Source organism: Pseudorca crassidens, chromosome 18 (assembly GCF_039906515.1).
Source record: "Pseudorca crassidens isolate mPseCra1 chromosome 18, mPseCra1.hap1, whole genome shotgun sequence".
Classification (NCBI taxonomy): Eukaryota; Metazoa; Chordata; class Mammalia; order Artiodactyla; family Delphinidae; genus Pseudorca; species Pseudorca crassidens.
In genome coordinates, this window is record NC_090313.1 from 68578811 (window position 1) to 68598546 (window position 19736).

The 19736-nt window shown below is 43.6% G+C and overlaps 1 protein-coding gene across 6 annotated transcripts in view; it reads left to right on the forward strand.

The window, feature by feature from the left end:
• The window catches only part of DCLK1 (doublecortin like kinase 1), a 325310-nt gene that overhangs the window by 228356 nt on the left and 77218 nt on the right, over positions 1-19736 (forward strand). For all 6 annotated transcript variants that reach the window (XM_067713357.1, XM_067713356.1, XM_067713358.1 and 3 more), the window contains exons 5-6: positions 1970-2086; positions 19539-19633. In XM_067713357.1, coding sequence (XP_067569458.1) covers positions 1970-2086; positions 19539-19633 — 212 coding nt within the window. The remainder of the gene's footprint in view (positions 1-1969; positions 2087-19538; positions 19634-19736) is intronic.

Here is a 19736-nt window from a genome sequence, read left to right on the forward strand (position 1 = left end):
ACCATGGGCACTGATAACAATTTTCCAGCCTTGATTCACAATGAAGCAGCCTGCTTAGGCCACCACATCAGATCCTGGGGTGGTGAGGGAGCCACTAAACCGAGAGACTTCGATTCTGATGCAAGTCACTTAGCCTCTCGGAGACTCAGTTTCCTTATCTGTAAAATGGGAGGTTGGATTACTCTAATGAATACTAAGAGTTCACACAAGTAGTAACAAGGTCAGTAACAATGTGGGCCCATACTTACTGAGCGGCTATTCCGTCCTTTTCCATATGCCAGGCCTAGGTGGTACCCAGGGGAGTAGGGGGTGGGGAGGCAGAGGAGCAAATGAATACTTTTGATAGATTAATAGTATGGTGAGAACTAAGCTCCAGAAAAGCTGGAGAAGCTGGAGAAGCATGGCATGGGTCCACAAGGTTTTTTTCAATACTCTGAAAATCAAATAAAACGCCTACGTTTGCTCTGGTAAGACTTAGCCACCTGACGAAAATACCGACTTTCTTTCTGGGAGCTGGAAGAATGTCAGCTTGGTGTGGAGAGATTGGTTCTGTTCTGCCGATCCCGAGCCCTGGCTGGTAGGTGGGGTCCGTAACCAGCAGCTCTGCCTCCTGTGGCAAACAGCCTGCGACAAACCCTAAAGTCAACTTTTTAACTCATGTTGCAGCTCACGGATGGGTGTTATTACCAGTGTGCACCATCTGGTAGCTTTCTCTTTTACCCATTCATCCCTGCTAACAAGATACCGAGCTTTTAAAATTATTATCTTAAATTTATGTGACCTGTAAACATTCAGGACCTAGGACCAAAAGTCTTGGTCATCTTGCCCTCGTTATATAGTCCTGGTTTTCGTTTAAACTGAGAAATGTATTGTTACTTTATGCAATTTGTTTCATAAGCCAACATTTTTCAAACATGAGGTCCGCAAAATAAAAATTAGCAGAAAAGAGCCCTCGCTGGTTAAAAGATTCCACTCTGGACTACCAGGTGGGCGGTGTTTCTAGTTCCCAAACCGTGTGTGTTCCCTGTCGTGCCTGCAGAGCTCAGCACCTGGCATGGAGCAGACATGTGGTAAAAGTGTAACTGGGGGGCTTCCCAGGTGGCGCAGTGGTTGAGAGTCTGCCTGCCGATGCAGGGGACACGGGTTCGTGCTCCGGTCTGGGAAGATCCCACGTGCCGCGGAGCGGCTGGGTCCGCGAGCCATGGCCGCTGAGCCTGCGCGTCCGGAGCCTGTGCTCCGCAACGGGAGAGGCCACAACAGTGAGAGTCCCGCGTACCGAAAAAAAAAAAAAAAGTAACTGGAAGCACGCCAGTGGGCAGGCAGCATTACAGCAGTCTGATTTGGTTGCTAATGTACTTCTGAAAGGCCAGACCAACGTCCAAAGGCTGGGACAAACTCCAGGATGTGTTGTCCGTTGTGGGGACAGAGCCTTGAGCCAAGTGGATGTCCTCTTCACATGGTCCAAAGATCTGTTTTGGGAATTAAAACCTCCGTAGACACCCTCTCAGGCACTATTCACATGGTGGTTCTGATCGTGTCTTCTGATATCATTATGTTATGCTTCTTGCTTACTTCTACCTTTTAATTTGTGCTGATACGTGCATATGTGTAGTTTGTTTTTGTTCTTTTTTTTTTTTTTTTTTAAAGAAATTGGCATCTCCTGCAGGTCCACCTGGGCAGGACCCAAGCAGCCAATGGCGGTGGTGGCTGGGGTGTGTGGTCCCGTAACCAAATCCCCATGGATACAGAGGGACAACCGTATTTACTGTGTTGTCTACGATGCTCACTGTGCCCTTTCTGGTTTTTTTTTTTTTTTTTTTTTGGTTCTGTCATCATAGATACATACTGGGCTGGCAGAAAGCACGTGTGACCGAGGATGCCTGTGTATTTCTACTTCCAGGTTTATTATACATTTCGAATGGTATGTGCGTGACCCTGTAATGATGTGTGGCCTTTCTTCTTTCCCCAGAATGTCGAGTGGTGAAGTCCACTTCTTACACCAAAATAGCTTCATCATCCCGCAGGAGCACCACCAAGAGCCCAGGACCTTCCCGGCGCAGCAAATCCCCGGCATCAACCAGCTCAGGTAAAGCTGCAAAGGAGCCTGCAGTGGCTGCCTTGTTTCTGACGCACAATGAACAGAGGGCGTGTGAAGCCCAGAGCGTGAGATTTCAAGAGAGTGTAGATTCCGGTTTATAATTTTAGAACATGTTGAAGTGGTGGAACAGATTTGCCAGAGTCTAGCATGTTGGCTGTAAGAAAAAGCATCAGGTTCGGGAAAACTTAGTAAAGATTCAGAAAACCCAGACTTGCCCACAGATAGAAGTACTCTTCTGACTTGCATCATTTCTGCTGCAAAAATTATATTTTAGGATAAAGGCCCCCAGCGTGAGAAATCTCTGTTAAAGCATTTGTTCTTCTTGGGACTGGCTGGTGAGGAGTTTACAGTTTATATTTGCTGAGCCTTTGTTTAACACATTTTTTACTCTGGCCCCAGCATGGCTCTGGGGCTAAAAGCCGTGAGGAGAGACTGGTGCTGGGGTAGCTGCAGTGACTCTGGGCCTGTGACCTGTCTGTCCTTGTGCTCTAGTGCTGGTGTTGGAGCAGGACGTGTACTTATAGCATGACCGCCTCAGACCTACCTTTTCCTTCTTTGGTCTTAAATCTGACATCCATTGGGACTTCCCTGGCCGTCCAGTGGTTAAGACTTCGCCTTCCAGTGTAAGGGGTGCGGGTTCGATCCCTAGTTGGGGAGCTAAGATCCCACATGCCTCGCAGCCAAAAAACCAAAACATAAAACAGAAGCAATCGTGTAACAAATTCAATAAAGACTTTAAAAATGGTCCACGTCAAAAAAAAAAAAAAAGAAATCTGAAAAAAAACTGACATGAATCGGTTTGTATGTTTGGGTCTTAGGTATAAGGTCTACTTCACGATGGAAGGGAATTATTTATTAAATGCTATAAACTGTTGAATGTGAATTATTAAATGATACATACATCAAAGTGATTGTCAGTCACCTGATTTTATGAAGGCAGGGAAGCTCTTAGAAATAGGGACCAAGACCTGTAGGGTCTATATTGAAGCCTTCTTGTACTCAGCAGTGTGGTCCCAGAGGGATGTGAAAAGAGCTCTAGGCTGGGGGCTACAGGACCTACCTCTGGCACCACTGCCCAGTGTGAGTTATAACCTCCCTATTTAAAATTGGAGGTGCTATAAACTGTTTTTCCTCGTAAAAGCTAAAATTGAAACCTCCAAAGTCAGTCTTGGAAGAAGGGACTCTTAGTTGGCTGGAGAGCTAGACCACCGGGCCCATGTTAGTTCTCTAAGAGTCGCCTTCCCCTGGGCGCGTTGCTAATTACTGCTATTCCCTAGACAGGTCTGCAAAGACCTTCTCCTCACTCTGTGTTGGCACCGATGAGCTGCCATGTCCCTTTCTGGCTGTCTAATCATGGCAGCCAAGATTGAATGGAGGCCTACAGGAGGAAAAGATGGTAATACAGAGCAAAAAAAGGGAGAGAGAATTTTTGCAGCTCAGAAATAAATAACCTTGTAAATAGTGAAGAGCCTATTTTATTTCAAAAAGGGAAGCTAAAATTTCAGTTAAGAAAAAAGAATGATAAATCTGATCTTAAAAAGATAATAATGAATACAGGAAATTGTTTCACTTTGGAACTAATTGGTCACATAGTTACTATTCACCATCTCTTAAGATTATATAAGTCTTATAAATGTATTTAATTATAATCTTATAAATAAAGATGAATATATCATTTACCAAAAGTAATTTTGGAAACTCAAAAGAGGAGATAGGCAACTGTATTAAATGTATTTGTATTTGTCACCGCCAACGTTTGGAACCATTCCCTTTAGAAGTTTAAAATGCATAGGGTACATTACTTCAAAATTGATAGATGGATTCAAACAATCATTTCTATTTTCTGTTGTTTCCCTGAATCTCTTTTCCGCTGTAGTTAGAACCTGGTTGGTTTGACCAGCAATCACTTGTAATGTGTGATAGGTATGCCATGCCTGGGAGTTATCGTTTCCATACAGAAAGCGGAATCCAGATCCATTCTAAAATCAATATGTTCTTGAAGAATTAACACTTCAGTCAAGGTATCTTTAACTTTTAGGCCAAAATGAATTAAAAAGCCCTGCTCACGTTTTCTTTAATATAAGCCTTTGACACATATCAAGTTTTCAACTTCTTGCATTTTGATTTAGAAGATATCATACAATCATTTCCTGGTTATATAAGAGCTTATAATATGTGATGACTGTCTCTTGATTCTGACTTGCTGTCAAATCTTCCCACCTTCCTCTGGATGATTCTAATTTAGAGGGGGTTTATAGAGCAGCAATACCCGGTCGCAAATGAGTGGATTATGCCAGGGACCCCAAGATCACTCCCTCTCCCCGGGACCTAAACGCAGGTTTAGGAAGTCCAGTGGTGTTTATGTATCTTTTCGGGGAAAGTGCAGATGCTGGATGTCAGGGGATCACCTGCCTTGTGCCCCTCCACTGAACTAGCCTAAGATTCCTGTCTCTACTCAGGTTTGTCTCTTGAAACCGTGGAAAGGAGCAGTGAATTATCTCTATATTGACTGTATCCGAATTTTCTGAAAATAGCCTATTCATTGTTTTCCATAAATCGTAGGACTGGAATGTGAACAATTTTCCTTGAATACTCCTTAAACATTGATATTGTCCCAAGCCCCATTCCACCATGAACCTGACTTAACATTAAGTAATCTTTGTTTTTCCCTCTTACACAAGTGCCTGAAGTTTGAAATGATTTCTCCTCCAGTTTTAAAACTTCTCCTTCCAATATTCATCTTCCTGCATGATACGGAGACTGGAGCATCGTATAGAGTTAAGATTTGTAGGTTCCCGTGTTGTTCGTGGTCATATTGTTGGCTTACATTTAAATGAAACGTCAGAGTTCACGTAGAACTTTTCTCTCTTTGATCTATTTTGATCCTCCCAACAATCTCCCAACAACAAGCAAGACAAGACATTATTCTTTGTTATATAATCATATACTCTATTTTTTAAATGAGGAAGCAGGCGTAGAGCTGGGGGACCTGCTTGGCCCAGAGTCACAGAATTAATAGTGGCAACTCAGAGCCGGCACGTGGGGCTTCCAGTGCTCCGGATACAGCAGGCTGGCCACTCTTGATACCTGCTTCTTCACGTCTGCTTATTAAAATTTTGATCTTAAGGAAATAACTGATGCAGCACCTAGTTTAAGATTGAAATTTACAACACCGTAACCCTTTGCAACAGAAGCCTGAGCGTTAGTCCCAGACGCCAGCATTCTGGGGGGTGAAGTGATTCACCCTGACTTCAGGATGTATGTCAGTGGTAGGCAGAAACTTTCCTTTGTAAGTCAGTCTTAGAATAAGAATGAGAATGCTTGGTAAATCTTGTCTTTGCTCCTTACCCATTTCTCTTCTTGGGACTAGAAGAAGTTAGAGGTGTTTTATTAATGTAAGGTATTCATTGAGACATTCAGAAATATCCAGTTCAGGCCTGCTAGTGTCAGGAACTTGCTGGGCGCTAATAATGCAGAGATGAAAGAAACAGCCCCTCCACTCAAGAAGCACACGGTGCAAGCCCCCTAAATAATTTATAGATAACATAATTCATGTAGCTGTTGAATTATTATTAGTCTCTGTAACAGTAAGGGTCCAAAGAAGGCAAATTGGAGCTAGAAGAAAAGAAACCAGAAGTCTTAATAACAATAGAAGAATAAGGGGCCCCCAGACAATTGTGTGCAGAGCCGTTGAATGAGGTATCACTAAGAAATGGGGAAAACGGGTTTTAGCTTCTTAAAGGAACAAGAATACATAAGAGCATCATAAAGAGAGTTTAATATGGGTTGAATCTTTATTCATGTGTCTGTCTTTGGAACACAGACATCTCATAAAATGTGTAATTTAAAAGTGAATTTCTTTTCAACAAATTCCTTTGTCTGCATAGGGAAGTTATAACAAAGTGTCTCCCCAAATAAGAGTGTTCTGTGCACTCATTCCATTTCAGTAAGAATGGATAAGGTTTCCTTTTACTTTATATTGTTTTCTTAATATTAAAAGTATAAGAAAACCACATTTACCTATCTTGAATTTTCATTACTGTAGTCCTCCTTAAAAACTTAGAGATTTCAAAATTTTGACCTCTTCTTGGATTCCTTAGAAAAACATGGGTCTGTGTGTTTGTTTTAGTTTTGTTCCCATTTAGATGGACGGACGGTTTTTTTTCTTTTTTGTAGTGACTCCTTCTGTTTAGAATCTCTATCTATACAAGCCGTGACAAACATAACTGAGTGCCCCGTCGTGCCTTACATTCATCAATCCAAGCATGAGCTGATGCACGTTCTTGCCCTCCAGAAGCTTATGGTCTAAGGTAGAAACACTCATAGCAACAACCATTCATTCATTCAGTATGCATTGAGAACCCACCATGGACTAGTGATGTGAGAGTTGCAAGAGTGAACATTTGAAAGAGGGAAATCTGGATGCCTTAGTTAATGACCTTCTACCATGACAGAAGCATCATTCCATATTTCCCAGGCTTAAAACTTACTTGTATGTGACTCTTGAAATCCTGAAGTCTTTTTATTTATGCTAGTCAAAATTTACTTTTTTACAGTTATATAAAAATATTTTATGCAACATATGCAGATAAGAATCAAAGCTGGGGAAGCAAAGATAATTTTAATCAGCTTACTGGTCCAATTTGTCAGCTGTTAAAATTTATATCAAACACCTTCAAAGACAGATTGCTAGCTATTAATTTTTTAGCTCAGTCTTTTTCCTTTAGTGTAGAGATTTCAGCCATGTATTTTCTATAGAGGATCTTTTCTGCTTTGGCATTCCAAGAGAATTGTTGAAAACAAAATGCACCAAGAAAATCAAGAGGGCTGAAGATTCATTCCCTGTGTTTTTAGAATTTTTTGCTGCATATATGCTGAATCCTCCTTCTATTCTCTTTCCCTGTACCCATCAACTGCCCCTAGCACTCGCTCTCAGCAGGTGAGTATTTCCAAAGATAGTCCTTCAAACTTTGAACGGTTATCTTGACCCACCGTCTTTGTGGGGGCAGCATTGTATGTCAACTCCTGTTGTAAAGTCCTCACTGCTAATGCTCCATGTTAGTTAAATATTTCCTGAGCATCTACTGTGTGCCAGGCTTGTGTTAGTTTGTAAGGATACAAAGATGATTAAACCGCTGTTCTTGTCTTCAAGTTGGGAAACAAACATATATAACACTGTGATAGTGTAGTAAGGGCTGTGACAGCCCAGAGAAAGAAGGGGCTAAATCTCATTAATAGGGTCAGAGAAAAAAGACTTATAAATTGGGACATGAAGGATCTTGCCAGGAGAAGGGCCAGGAGGACATCACCACCTGAGAAAACAGTGAGAGTCAAGGCACAAAGGCATGGAAGTATATGGCATGTTTAAGGAGCAGTGGCTAGCCCAATAAAGATGAATGGCAGCATTACAGGAAAGGGAGAAGATGGTGGTAGCCCAGTTGGTTGCGCTGAGATTGCACAGGGCCATGAAGGCATAATTTTGTTGTAGGTATTAGGGGGTGAAAAGGGATTTTTAGTAAGGCCATGATTTGATCTTTATCTGAATTTTGGAAACAGTGGTACAGTGGTAGAGGGGATGGCTACACGTGAAGAGCTAAGAGCCAGGAAGTCTCCGTGAAGTCATCCTGGAAAGAATTGTTAGGACAGAATTTAAACAACAACGCTTAAAATGGGGGAGACTTCAAAAGGGAAATGAAACCAGGAATTTCACTGGATATGAGGCCAGAGGAAGAGAGAGGCATCAGAGATGTGGAGCAGGTTTGCCAGTCGAGGAGGAGAGTAGGGAAGGGGTCCCATTTTAGACCTGTCCCATGTGAGATGCTTCAGAAGCATCAGCGGGCAAGTAGTGAGGGACAGTGTGTAAGTCAGGTGTGAGCTGACAATGCGTATTTGAGAGACCCTGGCATATAGTAGTGATTTAAATAATAGAAATGTAAAATACCTCTCCCCTCAACCCAAGGAGAGATTTGTAAGGATAAGGATGAAAATGGAACCACGGGGAACATCTGCAGTTATACGAGCACATCAGGAGGACCTTCAAGATGGCGGAGGAGTAAGACGCGGAGATCACCTTCCCCCCCGACAAGTACATCAAAAATACATCTGCATGTGGAACAACTCCTACAGAACATCTACTGAACGCTGGCAGAAGACCTCAGACTTCCCAAAAGGCAAGAAAATCCCCACGTACCTGGGTAGGGCAAAAAAAGAAAAGAAAAAACAGAGACAAAAGAATAGGGACGGGACCTGCACCTCTGGGAGGGAACTGTGAAGGAGGAAAAGTTTCCACACACTAGGAAGCCCCTTCACTGGTGGAGACGTCGGGTGGGCAAGGGGGAAGCTTCGGAGCCACGGAGGAGAGCGCAGCAACAGGGCTGCGGAGGGCAAAGCGGAGAGATTCCCGCACAGAGGATCGGTGCTGACTGGCACTCACCAGGCCAAGAGGCTTGTCTGCTCACCCGCTGGGGCGGGCGGGGGCTGGGAGCCGAGGCTCCAGCGTCGGAGGTCAGATCCCAGGGAGAGGACTGGGATTGGTGGCATGAACACAGCCTGAAGGGGGCTAGTGCGCCGTGGCTAGCCAGGAGGGAGTCCAGGAAAAAGTCTGGAACTGCCTAAGAGGCAAGAGACCATTGTTTCGGGGTGCGCGAGGAGAGGGGATTCTTCCCCTGTCTGCCTGCAGAAGGCAGAGCACCACCTAAATGACCTCTAGAGATGGGTGTGAATCGAAGCTATCAGCTTGGAACCCAGAGATAGGCATGAAATGCTAACACTGCTGCTCCAGCCACCAGGAATCCTGTGTGCAAGCACAGGTCACTCTCCACATCCCCCGGGGAACCTGTGCAACACGCCACCGCCAGGGTCCCGTGATCCAAGGACAAGTTCCCTGGGAGAACACACGGCATGCCTCAGGCTGAACACACACTGGCCTCTGCTGCCACAGACTCATCCAGCATTACAATTATAACTTCTGTACCCCTCCCTCCCCCGGCGTGAGTGAGCCAGAGCCCCCGAATCAGCCGCTGCTTTAACCCCGTTCTGTCTGAGCAAAGAACAGATGCCCTCAGGCGACCTGCACGCAGAGGCAGGGCCAGATCCAAAGCTGAACCCCAGGAGCTGTGCGAACAAAGAAGAGAAAGGAAAATCTCTCCCAGCAGCCTCAGGAGAAGTGGATTAAATCTCTACAATCAGCTTGATGTACCCTGCATCTCTGGAATACCTGAATAGACAACGAATCATCCTAAAATTGACACAGTGGACTTTGGGAGCAACTGTAGACTTGGGGTTTGCTGTCTGTGACTGATTTTTTTCTGATTTTTACATTTATCTTAGTATAGTTTTTAGCACTTGTTATCCTTGGTGGCTTTGTTTATTGGTTTGGTTGCTATCTTCTTTTTTATTATTATTATTATTTTAATTTTTTATTTTAATAATTTTAAAAATTTATTATTATTATTATTTTCTTTATTTTTTTTCTCCCTTTTCTTCTGAGCTGTGTGGCTGACAGGGTCTTGATGCTCTGGTCTGGTGTCAGGCCTTACCCTCTGAGGTGGGAGAGCTGAGTTCAGGACATTGGACCACCAGAGACCTCCCAGCCCCACATAATATCAATTGGTGAGAGCTCTCCCAGAGATCTCCATCTCAATGCTAAGACCCAGCTCCAACCAACGACCAGCAAGCTCCAGTGCTGGACGCCCCATGCCAAACAACTAGCAAGACAGGAATACAACCCCACCCATTAGCAGAGAGGCTGCCTAAAATCATACTAAGCTTACAGATACCCCAAAATACACCACCAGACACAGCCCTGCCCAATAGAAAGACAAGATCCAGCCCCACCCACCGGAACACAGGCACCAGTCCCCTCCACTGGGAAACCTACACAAGCCACTGAACCAACCTCACCCACTGGGGGCACACACCAAAAACAATGGGAACTACGCACCTGCATCCCGTGAAAAGGAGACCCCAAACACAGTAACATAAACAAAATGAGAAGACAGAGAAATACGCAGCAGATGAAGAAGCAAGGTAAAAACCCACCAGACCAAACAAATGAAGAGGAAATAGGCAGTCTACCTGACAAAGAATTCAGAGTAATGGTAGTAAAGATAATCCAAAATCGTGGAAATAGAATGGAGAAAATGGAAGAATTAACAAGGACCTAAAAGAACCAAAGAGCAAACAAACAATGATGAATAACACAATAAATGAAATTAAAAATTCCCTAGAAGGAATCAATTACAGAATAACTGAGACAGATAATGGATAAGTGACCTGGAAGATAAAATAGTGGAAATAACTACTGCAGAGAAGAATAAAGAAAAAAGAATCAAAAGATGCTACCAGAAAACTACTGGAGCCAATCAATGAATTTGCTAAAGTAGCAGGATACAAAATTAATGCACAGAAATCTTTTGCATTCCTGTACACTAATGATGAAAAATCTGAAAGAGAAATTAAGGAAACACTTCCATTTACCATTGTAACAAAAAGAATAAAATACCTAGGAATAAACCTACCTAAGGGGACAAAAGATCTGTATGCATAAAACCAGAAGACACTGATGAAAGAAATTAAAGACAACACAAATAGATGGAGAGATATACCATATCCTTGGATTGGAAGAATCAACATTGTGAAAATGACTCTACTACCCAAAGCAGTCTACAGATTCAGTCAATCCCTATCAAACTACCAATGGCATGTTTTTGCAGAAATAGAACAAAAATTTTCACAATTTGTAGGGAAACACAAAAGACCCAGAATAGCCAAAGCAATCTTGAGAAAGAAAAACGGAGCTGGAGGAATCAGGCTCCCTGACTTCAGACTATACTACAAAGCTACAGTAATGATAACAGTATGGTACTGGCACAAAAACAGAAATATAGATCAATGGAACAGGATAGAAAGCCCAGAGATAAACCCATGCACATATGGTCACCTTATCTTTGATAATGAAGGCAAGAATATACAATGGAGAAAAGACAGCTTCTTCAATAAATGGTGCTGGGAAAACTGGACAGCTACATGTAAAAGAATGAAATTAGAACACTCCCTAACACTGTATACAAAAATAAACTCACAATGGCTTAAAGACCTAAATGTAAGGCCAGACACTATAAAACTCTTAGAGGAAAACAGAGACTGAACACTCTATGACATAAATCACAGCAAGATCCTTTTTGACCCACCTCCTAGAGAAATGGAAATAAAAACAAAAATAAACAAATGGGACATAATGAAACTTAAGAGCTTTTGCACAGCAAAGGAAACCATAAACACAATGAAAAGACAAGTCTCAGAATGGGAGAAAATATTTGCCAACGAAGCAACTGACTAAGGTTAATCTCCAAAATATACAAGCAGCTCAGGCAGCTCAATATTAAAAAAACAAACAACCCAATCCAGAAATGGGCAGAAGACCTAAATAGACATTTCTTCAAAGAAGGTATACAGATTACCAACAAACGCATGAAAGAATGCTCAACATCACTAATCATTAGAGGAATGCAAATCAAAGCTGCAGTGAGGTATCACCTCACACTGGTCAGAATGGCCATCATCAAAAATTCTACAAACAATAAATGCTGGAGAGGGTGTGGAGAAACGGGAACCCTCTTGCACTGTTGGTGGGAATGTAAATTGATACAGCCACTATGGAGAACAGTATGGAGTGTCCTTGAAAAACTAAAAATAGAACTACCATATGACCCAGCAATCCCACTACGGGGCATATTTCCTGAGAAAACCATAATTCAAAAAGAGTCGTGTACCACAGTGTTCATTGCAGCACAATTTACAATAGCCAGGACATGGAAGCAACCTAAGTGTCCATCGACAGATGAATGGATAAAGAAGATGTGGCACATATATACAATGGAATATTACTCAGCCATAAAAAGAAACGAAATTGAGTTATTTGTAGTGAGGTGGATGGACATAGAGTCTGTCATATAGAGTGAAGTCAGTCAGAAAGAGAAAAACAAATACCGTATGCTAACATATATATATGGAATCTAAAAAAAATAAAGGTTCTGAAGAACCTAGGGGCAGGACAGGAATAAAGATGTAGAGAAAGTACTTGAGGACATGGGGAGGGGGAAGGGTAAGCTGGGACGACGTGAGAGAGTGGCATGGACATATATACACTACCAGATGTAAAATAGATAGCTAGTGGGAAGCAGTCCCATAGCACAGGGAGATCAGCTCGGTGCTTTGTGACCACCTAGAGAGGTGGGATAGGGAGGGTGGGAGGGAGGGAGACGCAAGAGGGAGGGGATATGGGGATATATGTATACATCTAGCTGATTTACTTTGTTATACATCAGAAAATAAGACAACATCGTAAAGCAATTATACTCCAATAAAGATGTAAAAAAAAAAAAACTCATTTGTCTATCTTGCAAAAAAAAAAACCACATCAGCAGAGACAAGGAGACAATGAGAATGCAGTAACAGAAGTCAAAGGGGCAGAAAGTATTGAGATGGAGGAAGAGGCAGAAATGTTAAGAGGGCAAGTAGCATGAAAACTGAAGGGAGGTCATGAGAACTGGAGCTAGGTCATAGGACTTGGCAGCGAGGACACCACTGGTGACCTGTGCAGGGTCCATTTCTGGGGGCATGTTTTCCCAGGGGGTCATTATGGGACTGACCCGGGGCTGACTCCCAGGCTAAACTCCAAGGAGAGGCTGCCCTGCAATCAGTACCTTGTAGGGTGTGGGCAGAGTACCCAGAGCCCATCAGTCCCAGGACCCTCATCCACCCTGATCCTTGCTTCCTTAAGTGCCTGATGCCCTCATAATAACCGCGGCATATTCTGGGATCCCGGTTGACACATTTTCATAATTTTAAATCAGAGGACTCTAGATGATTCTGTTTTATTGTTGAATTAGAGATCTCTTTCCTTTTACCCTGAAATCGTCTTTGACTCCTTTTCCCCCTCCTCTTCCACGTTTCGTTGGTCACCAGTCTTCGTGGCTCTTCCTCTGCTGTCCTAGGACTCTGCTTTCTCACAGCTGCAGAAGCCACTTGCTAGCTGGCCTCCTCCCTGTCTTTGTCCTCTGCCCCTGACATCTGCCCTGCTCACTGATGTCAGACTTGTTGCCGTTACTTACCATCTGCTAAATAAAGTCTGGACTCTATTCTCAGATGAAGACCTGTCTTGATTTGGCCACAGTCTTCCTTTGCAGCTGTATCTCCCATGTCTTCTCTGGACTTGTGCTCCAGCCTATACACCAACTTAAATTTCCACCAGATACTCCTTGGACTTTTCCACCTCCTACCTTTATTCCTATCACTTTCTAGAAGCCTTCCTTTGTCACTTCTGGTCAAAAGCGCACACCACCAGGTTGGCCCCGCCGACCTCTGTGAGGGTCTTTCCCACCTCCCCAGACCTGTGACAGTTGATTTGGCTACTGGGCTACAGGTGACATGCTGTATTACCCTCCCAAGTCTTAAGGTTTCGGAGGGCATGTGTTCTTTTCACATCCTACAGTGCCTTCAAGTTCATGGTCCCTACTAAGTAAATGTTGACCAGATGAGTGAATTGAGGAACAATAGGATCTTTTCCAGTTGCTTAGACTTCCTGAGGTTCAAGGGCCTTTTTGTAAATATTTATTAAATAATTAATTCATAGAGCCATGTTCCTTTCTCCATCCCCACTGTTTTCTGTTGACCTCCCCACTTGCCACTGTTCTCACTAGATAAGATAGTCCCTTTGAATTGGACCCATTGTCTCAGTTTAAGAGAATGCAGACAAATGGAGAAAATTAGGGCTCCATCTCACCTATGAGGTGAGCACCTATGAAGATAAAATTAGGAAAAAAGCATTTATTCTCAAGCGTTCCCCCACCCATTAGACGCTTCTCTATTTTCTCTTTGCCTCAGTTGACTCCATCTGCTTTTTTTCTTTTTTGTTTTCTTCTCAGTAATGTGGCAGGCAATGGACAAGGGCTGGGAAAACATATTTTAGAGTATCTACAGCCTCCTCCACGATCAGGGAGAGAGGGAAAGTCTAGGGCAAGCAGCCAGATCTCCTGGGCAGCATGCCTGAATCACCGCCCCCTGAACACACAGTCGGATACATAGACCCATAGACATGCAAACTCGATCCCTCCTCCCCTGCCTGCAAGCGCAGTGGCATAAATAAATGAGCCATCTTAAGTGCAAAAAGCAGACCGGGAAACAGCAAGATCGGTTTTCAAGTCCAAAAGGTTAGTCACCTTGCAATGAGATAGCCTTGCGTAGAGATTGTTCTAACTTTGGGACCAGTTTGAGGCATTTAAACATTTAGTTTTCACTTGCCGTCTGAGACTGTTACCAACAAAACTGTAAAGGGAAGAAACCCTTTAAATTCACCAAGGGTTTGCTAACATAACATACACATGAGCGTAGAGTCATTTAAAAGAAGCAATGAATTCTAACAAGGAAGCCAAGTATTTCCCAATTCTAGAGTTTTTTTAGTAACTTTCATATTCAATTGTAAGTTTCGGGAGACAGGGAGCACTACACGGAGTCAGGCACGTGGTAAGTTCACGCCGTGTGTGCTGACTGGTTGATTACAGAATCCTGAATTCATGGCTCCAATGAGTAGAGTAGGATCATGCATCTGAAACGATGAAGGATGAGGTGAGGTCGGATCTTTCATGGGGAGTGGTGTGCTGTGACACATGCAAGCTGTAGTGTCCCTGATAGGCTGAGGTGCCCCTGAGAGGGACATGGACTGAAGATGGTGGAAGTCAGCCCCACAGATTACTTCCACAGCTCTTTGGTGGCTGGTTATATAATTGATCATCACGGGATATGAGAATAAGCCAGCCTAAAGTTTAGCCCTTCTCATTCAGGAGGTAACGAGCAGAGAAAAAGATACAGGGTTTAAAACGTGCCCAGACAGATCTGAGCAAAGGAAACCAGAACTGGGTATAAGGCAGTGGATCTGATGAGTACTTCGGTAATTCAGATGTTAGTGACTTCGATTAAGATAACTAATTGTTAGACCTGCTTGGCCATTTAAAAACAACCATATGAAGTTGAATTTTTCCCATTCAAAATAAAGAATTATTTAATACAGGCCTCGGTAAAATAACACCGTTTATTAGTTGAATTTTAATGAGTTCTATTAAATAAGTGACAAAGCCCTTTTTTTACTGGCGCTCAGGGACTTCTGGTATTACAGGATTAAAACACAACTGAACTCAGTACATGTGTCAGACTTACTTATGAAAAGAAATTAATTATTCCAGCACTGATCCAGCCATAAGGTGTATGGTGTTTTCTGGAGGTCAAGAACCATTTTAAGAAGTTGACAAGAGGATGCTTTTTAGGTGGCCAAGAGGAAGAGTCTGAACAGAGCTCTGACCTTAAGAATGCAGTCGTTCCCAACTTACAAGCAGATCATGTTCGAAAAATGTTTGATTGTAGATGACTTTTTGGAACTCGAGCTTCATTTCTCCAGAGAGATGGCAACACAGGTAGGAGCTGTGAGCCTAGTGGCTGTCAATAGAGGAGGTGGGTTGGAGTGCCCCAGTGAGAGAGAAACCTACACATCCTCAGCTCTCCAGACAGGGGCAAGAGTCCTTGACATTTCCTGAGGTGCCAGGACAGGCCACTCATGGGAAAAGGGCGCAGTTCTTTGAGTAAGATGCGAGTGAGACTCAGTTCTGGCTCTGCTGCCTTTGAGCTGTTCGTCTTTGGGCAAGTTACCTCTCTGAACCTGTTTCCTCATCTCCAACAGGAAAAATGACATCAACCTACAACGCAAGTTTTCTCCCTCCCTCCCTCCCTCCCCCCCCTTTCTTTCTCTCTCTCTTTCTCTCTCTCTTTCTTTCTCTCTTTCTCTCTCTCTTTCTTTCTCTCTCTCTTTCTCTCTCTCTTTCTTTCTCTCTCTCTTTCTCTCTCTCTTTCTTTCTTTCGCTCTCTCTTTTTCTTTCTTTCTTTCTTTCTTTCTTTCTTTCTTTCTTTCTTTCTTTCTTTCTTTCTTTCTTTCTCTTTCTCTCTTTCTCTCTCTTTCTCTTTCTTTCTCTCTTTTCCTTTCTTTCTCTCTCTCTTTCTTTCTTTCTTTCTTTCTCTTTCTTTCTCTCTTTCTCCCTTCCTTCCTTCCTTCCTTCCGTCCGTCCTTCCTTCCTTCCTTCCTTCCTTCCTTCCTTCCTTCCTTCCTTCCTTCCTTCCTCCCTCCCTCCCTCCCTCCCTCCCTCCCTCCCTTCCCACCTACCTACAATGCACCTCTAGCCTTAATCCTCTTCAGTCAGTCAGTTAACCACATCTGGTAGCTTTTACCTCTTCAATCTCTCTGGAATGTTTCCATTTCCCTCCACCTCCACTGCACTACCCTAGGTGGAGCCGCACCATCTCTCTGACCACAGGACCTTTTAAATGTGCCCCTGTCTCTCCTACCTGGACATTCGGCTAAGGGGTGTCCCTGCTGCCATTATTGTTCCCCTCTCAAGCATTCTTGACAGGGTAGGAGCTCTTCAGAGCTTTTTAAAATGCAGATCTGATCCCCTGGGTTCCAGCTTAAAGTCATCCAATGGCTTCTCATTGTGCTTTGGATAAAACCCAAACTCCTTAACTTGAATTTCAAAACCCTGCATTATGTGACCCCTGCCACCTCCTCCATCCTCATTTGTAAGGTCCTTCCCTCCAACGCCACTTGGCTGCTATGCTAACTTGTTTAGGTCCCTTCAAAGCACCATACTTGCTCCCTCCTCCGTGCCCAGCCATGAAGCAGGTGGTCCTCTTGCCTTGGAACACTTGCCCTCACTGTGCCCTACCCTCCTTCGCCTGGCAAACTCCTCCTAATCCTTAAGATCTGGCTTCACTGCCTCTTACCCTCTCTGTAGGGTGTAGGCCAGTCTTGACCCCATAGGTGGTTAGGATTCCAACAGCAACATGCAGTACTTCCTCTCTCAGAATACTCTGTTGTGATCACTAGTTGAGTTGTGTGATTTCCCTGCAGGTTAGAAGGCCGGTGCAGTAGGGAAAGTGGTGGTAAGGAGTGCAGAGATTTCGGCCTCCACCCTGTATTCGCTGGTCAAGTTGCTTATCATCTTTATGCCTCCTCATCTATAAACTAATACTGCTTGCCTCACAGAGTTATCCTGAGAGTTAAATGAGATAATATGTGTGTGTGTATATATATATGCATATATGTGTGTATATTGGGTTGGCCAAAAAGTTCATTTGGGTTTTCCTGTAAGATGTTACGGAAAATTCAAATGAACTTTTTGACCAACCCAGTATATCAGTATAAAAGGTTTAAGTGCGTTAACTAGTCCATAGAAAATAAGTCTTCAATAAACTGAGATGCACGCGTAATGAATACTTAGTAAACACAAGCTTTTTGTTGTCGCTTTGTTTTGTTGTTTTTAAGCTGAGTATTGCTACGGCTGTTTTCCTGGGAGTGCACTTTCCCCTTTTCTTTATGTGCCATTGGCTTGGTAAGATTAGAGTCCCAAAAGTAAAACTGTGAGTACTGTGTTTGCTTTCCCATTTGCTCATTTGTTCCCAATCTGCGTAGCCTGTAGGAGTGATGTCAAGACGTAAAGTGATGTAGAAAGTGGGCGAAGAAAATATTATGTTCACAAAGCCTGTTTTCCAGTCAACTCCTAGGGGATCCCATGCCTTATTAGTTGTGGATTCTGCCTCTGCCCACAGTTCTTTAGTCCTTGCCTGTTTCAGAGCCCTTCCTATTAGAGGCACTGGCGAGGCAGTGCGGTGCCAGGAGGCCCAGGCATCAGGCTCATTCAGCAAAGACAGGGCCATTGAATGCAAGCGAATTAAAGCATTCTCAGGGCTTCCTACTTCAATCTGCCCCCCAAAAAACAAAGAAGCAAAACATAGGTGTGTGCATGGGTGTGTTTTAGAGGGAGTCACCAAATACACGTCAAAGGCAACACACAAATTAGTGCAGCATGAGTTCTGTGACATTTGGTAAAGGTCTTTGAAGAAGATGACAAAACAAGGTGCTTCCCAGTTCCATGGCCCCTAAGGTTTGGTGCAAACACTGTGTGTGAAAAATCACCAAACATGTACCTCACCACTGAATTTTGTGAGGGTCGACTCATTACCCCTGTTACCTGGTAGTCTCCAGGCTTTAGAAGAGTTCTTGTCATTTTGATTTTTAGATGAGTCACTGGGTTTGTTGCCCCCAGAGGCACTTCATTATGATTCAGTGTAAAGCCCTGAAAGGACTCGGCTTCCGGGAGTTAGGGGTGGGATGAGGGCTGCAGTGGTTCTGCGTTGGCATGAGGCTGAATTGACACCTTTGATGTAGCCTAAGACAGAACCCGCACCTCCCACTGCTGCTCGGAAGACGTCAGCCTTACGCAGAAAAGGCATCTGCTAAGGAATCCTGCTTCTCATTCAGCCTGCTCTGGGAGCAGCCTTAGCCATCGTTAACTAATCCAACCGCTTCCCTCCTCCCCTGCGGTGCTGGGCTTAGTGCTCAGAAGGGATTTCGCCTCTTGCTCTTGTCAGGTTAGGCACTGAGACTGTGCCCATGTTAGAACTCATAGAAGGTAAGTTAAATGCATGATCCCTCTCCCTCACGGAAAGATGTTTATTTTGCGCCCTGGAGGACATGTGTGTCTCATTGCTAATCCTACTTCGTTGCTGTGGATGTAAAACATGTAAAAATGCTGACATTTTTACAGGCAAAAATAGTGGCGATCTGATACATCTTTACAGAGTCATGTCTTTAAGTGTTTTATCAGTTCTTAGAGGTGTTGTTACTCAGAGAAAAGAATGGCTTACGTGAGTTCTGTGGCTTTGATTCCTTTTAGGGATAATGTTTAAAAGTCTTGAGAGTCAGGTTGATTCGTGATGTAAACTTATTGAAAAGCAGCTTTTATTTTCGACAGCAATACAGATTAACGGTGAGGAGTTCCTGAGTGTCTGTGCCAGTTACTTTGTGTTGCGGGAGGCAGGTCCTTCTGAGTTAGGCTGGGGGTTGCATCGGGCGCAAGTGGATGTGGGAACTTCTAGAAGTGAGTTCTTAACTCTAAAAAGACAGTGATCTGTTTTCACAAGACACTGGGACTATCACTTGTGAGCTGTGCTAATATTTGCTCTCACTGGGTTGTACTGGGAAGCTAAACTAAAGAAGGAAGCATGAAGTCCATTGAAAATGTCTCAGAACCGCATGCCTAAAATCTCCGTGGGCACAGCTAAGAGCACCATTCATAAATTCATCAGGAAAGTTGTGCAAAGTACATTATTATTCTTTTTAATGTAACCTGCTGCTATATTCAACACTGGATTAGCAAAGCAGTGAGTTTCTGAAGAAGGTTTCTCCCAGAAGCTATTTTTCAGCACTATAGATAAAAAGGTATCTGGAATTTTAGCAAATGTCCCTCTTTAATTGTTTGTTGCTCTGAGAAGATGATTTGTCGTGAGAATTCTTTAGTAAGCCACTTTTTCACTCTGTGATCCTCTGTGTTTCTAGTTAATGGAACCCCTGGGAGTCAGCTCTCTACTCCGCGCTCGGGCAAGTCTCCAAGCCCATCACCCACCAGCCCTGGAAGCCTGCGGAAGCAGAGGGTAAGGAAATGAGCACGCTCCTTGTTTAAGACCTGTCCGTGTCTCAGTGCAGATGGCACAGGTGCCGGCAAATAGGCCTCTCACGTTAGCGCTGCTTGTCTCT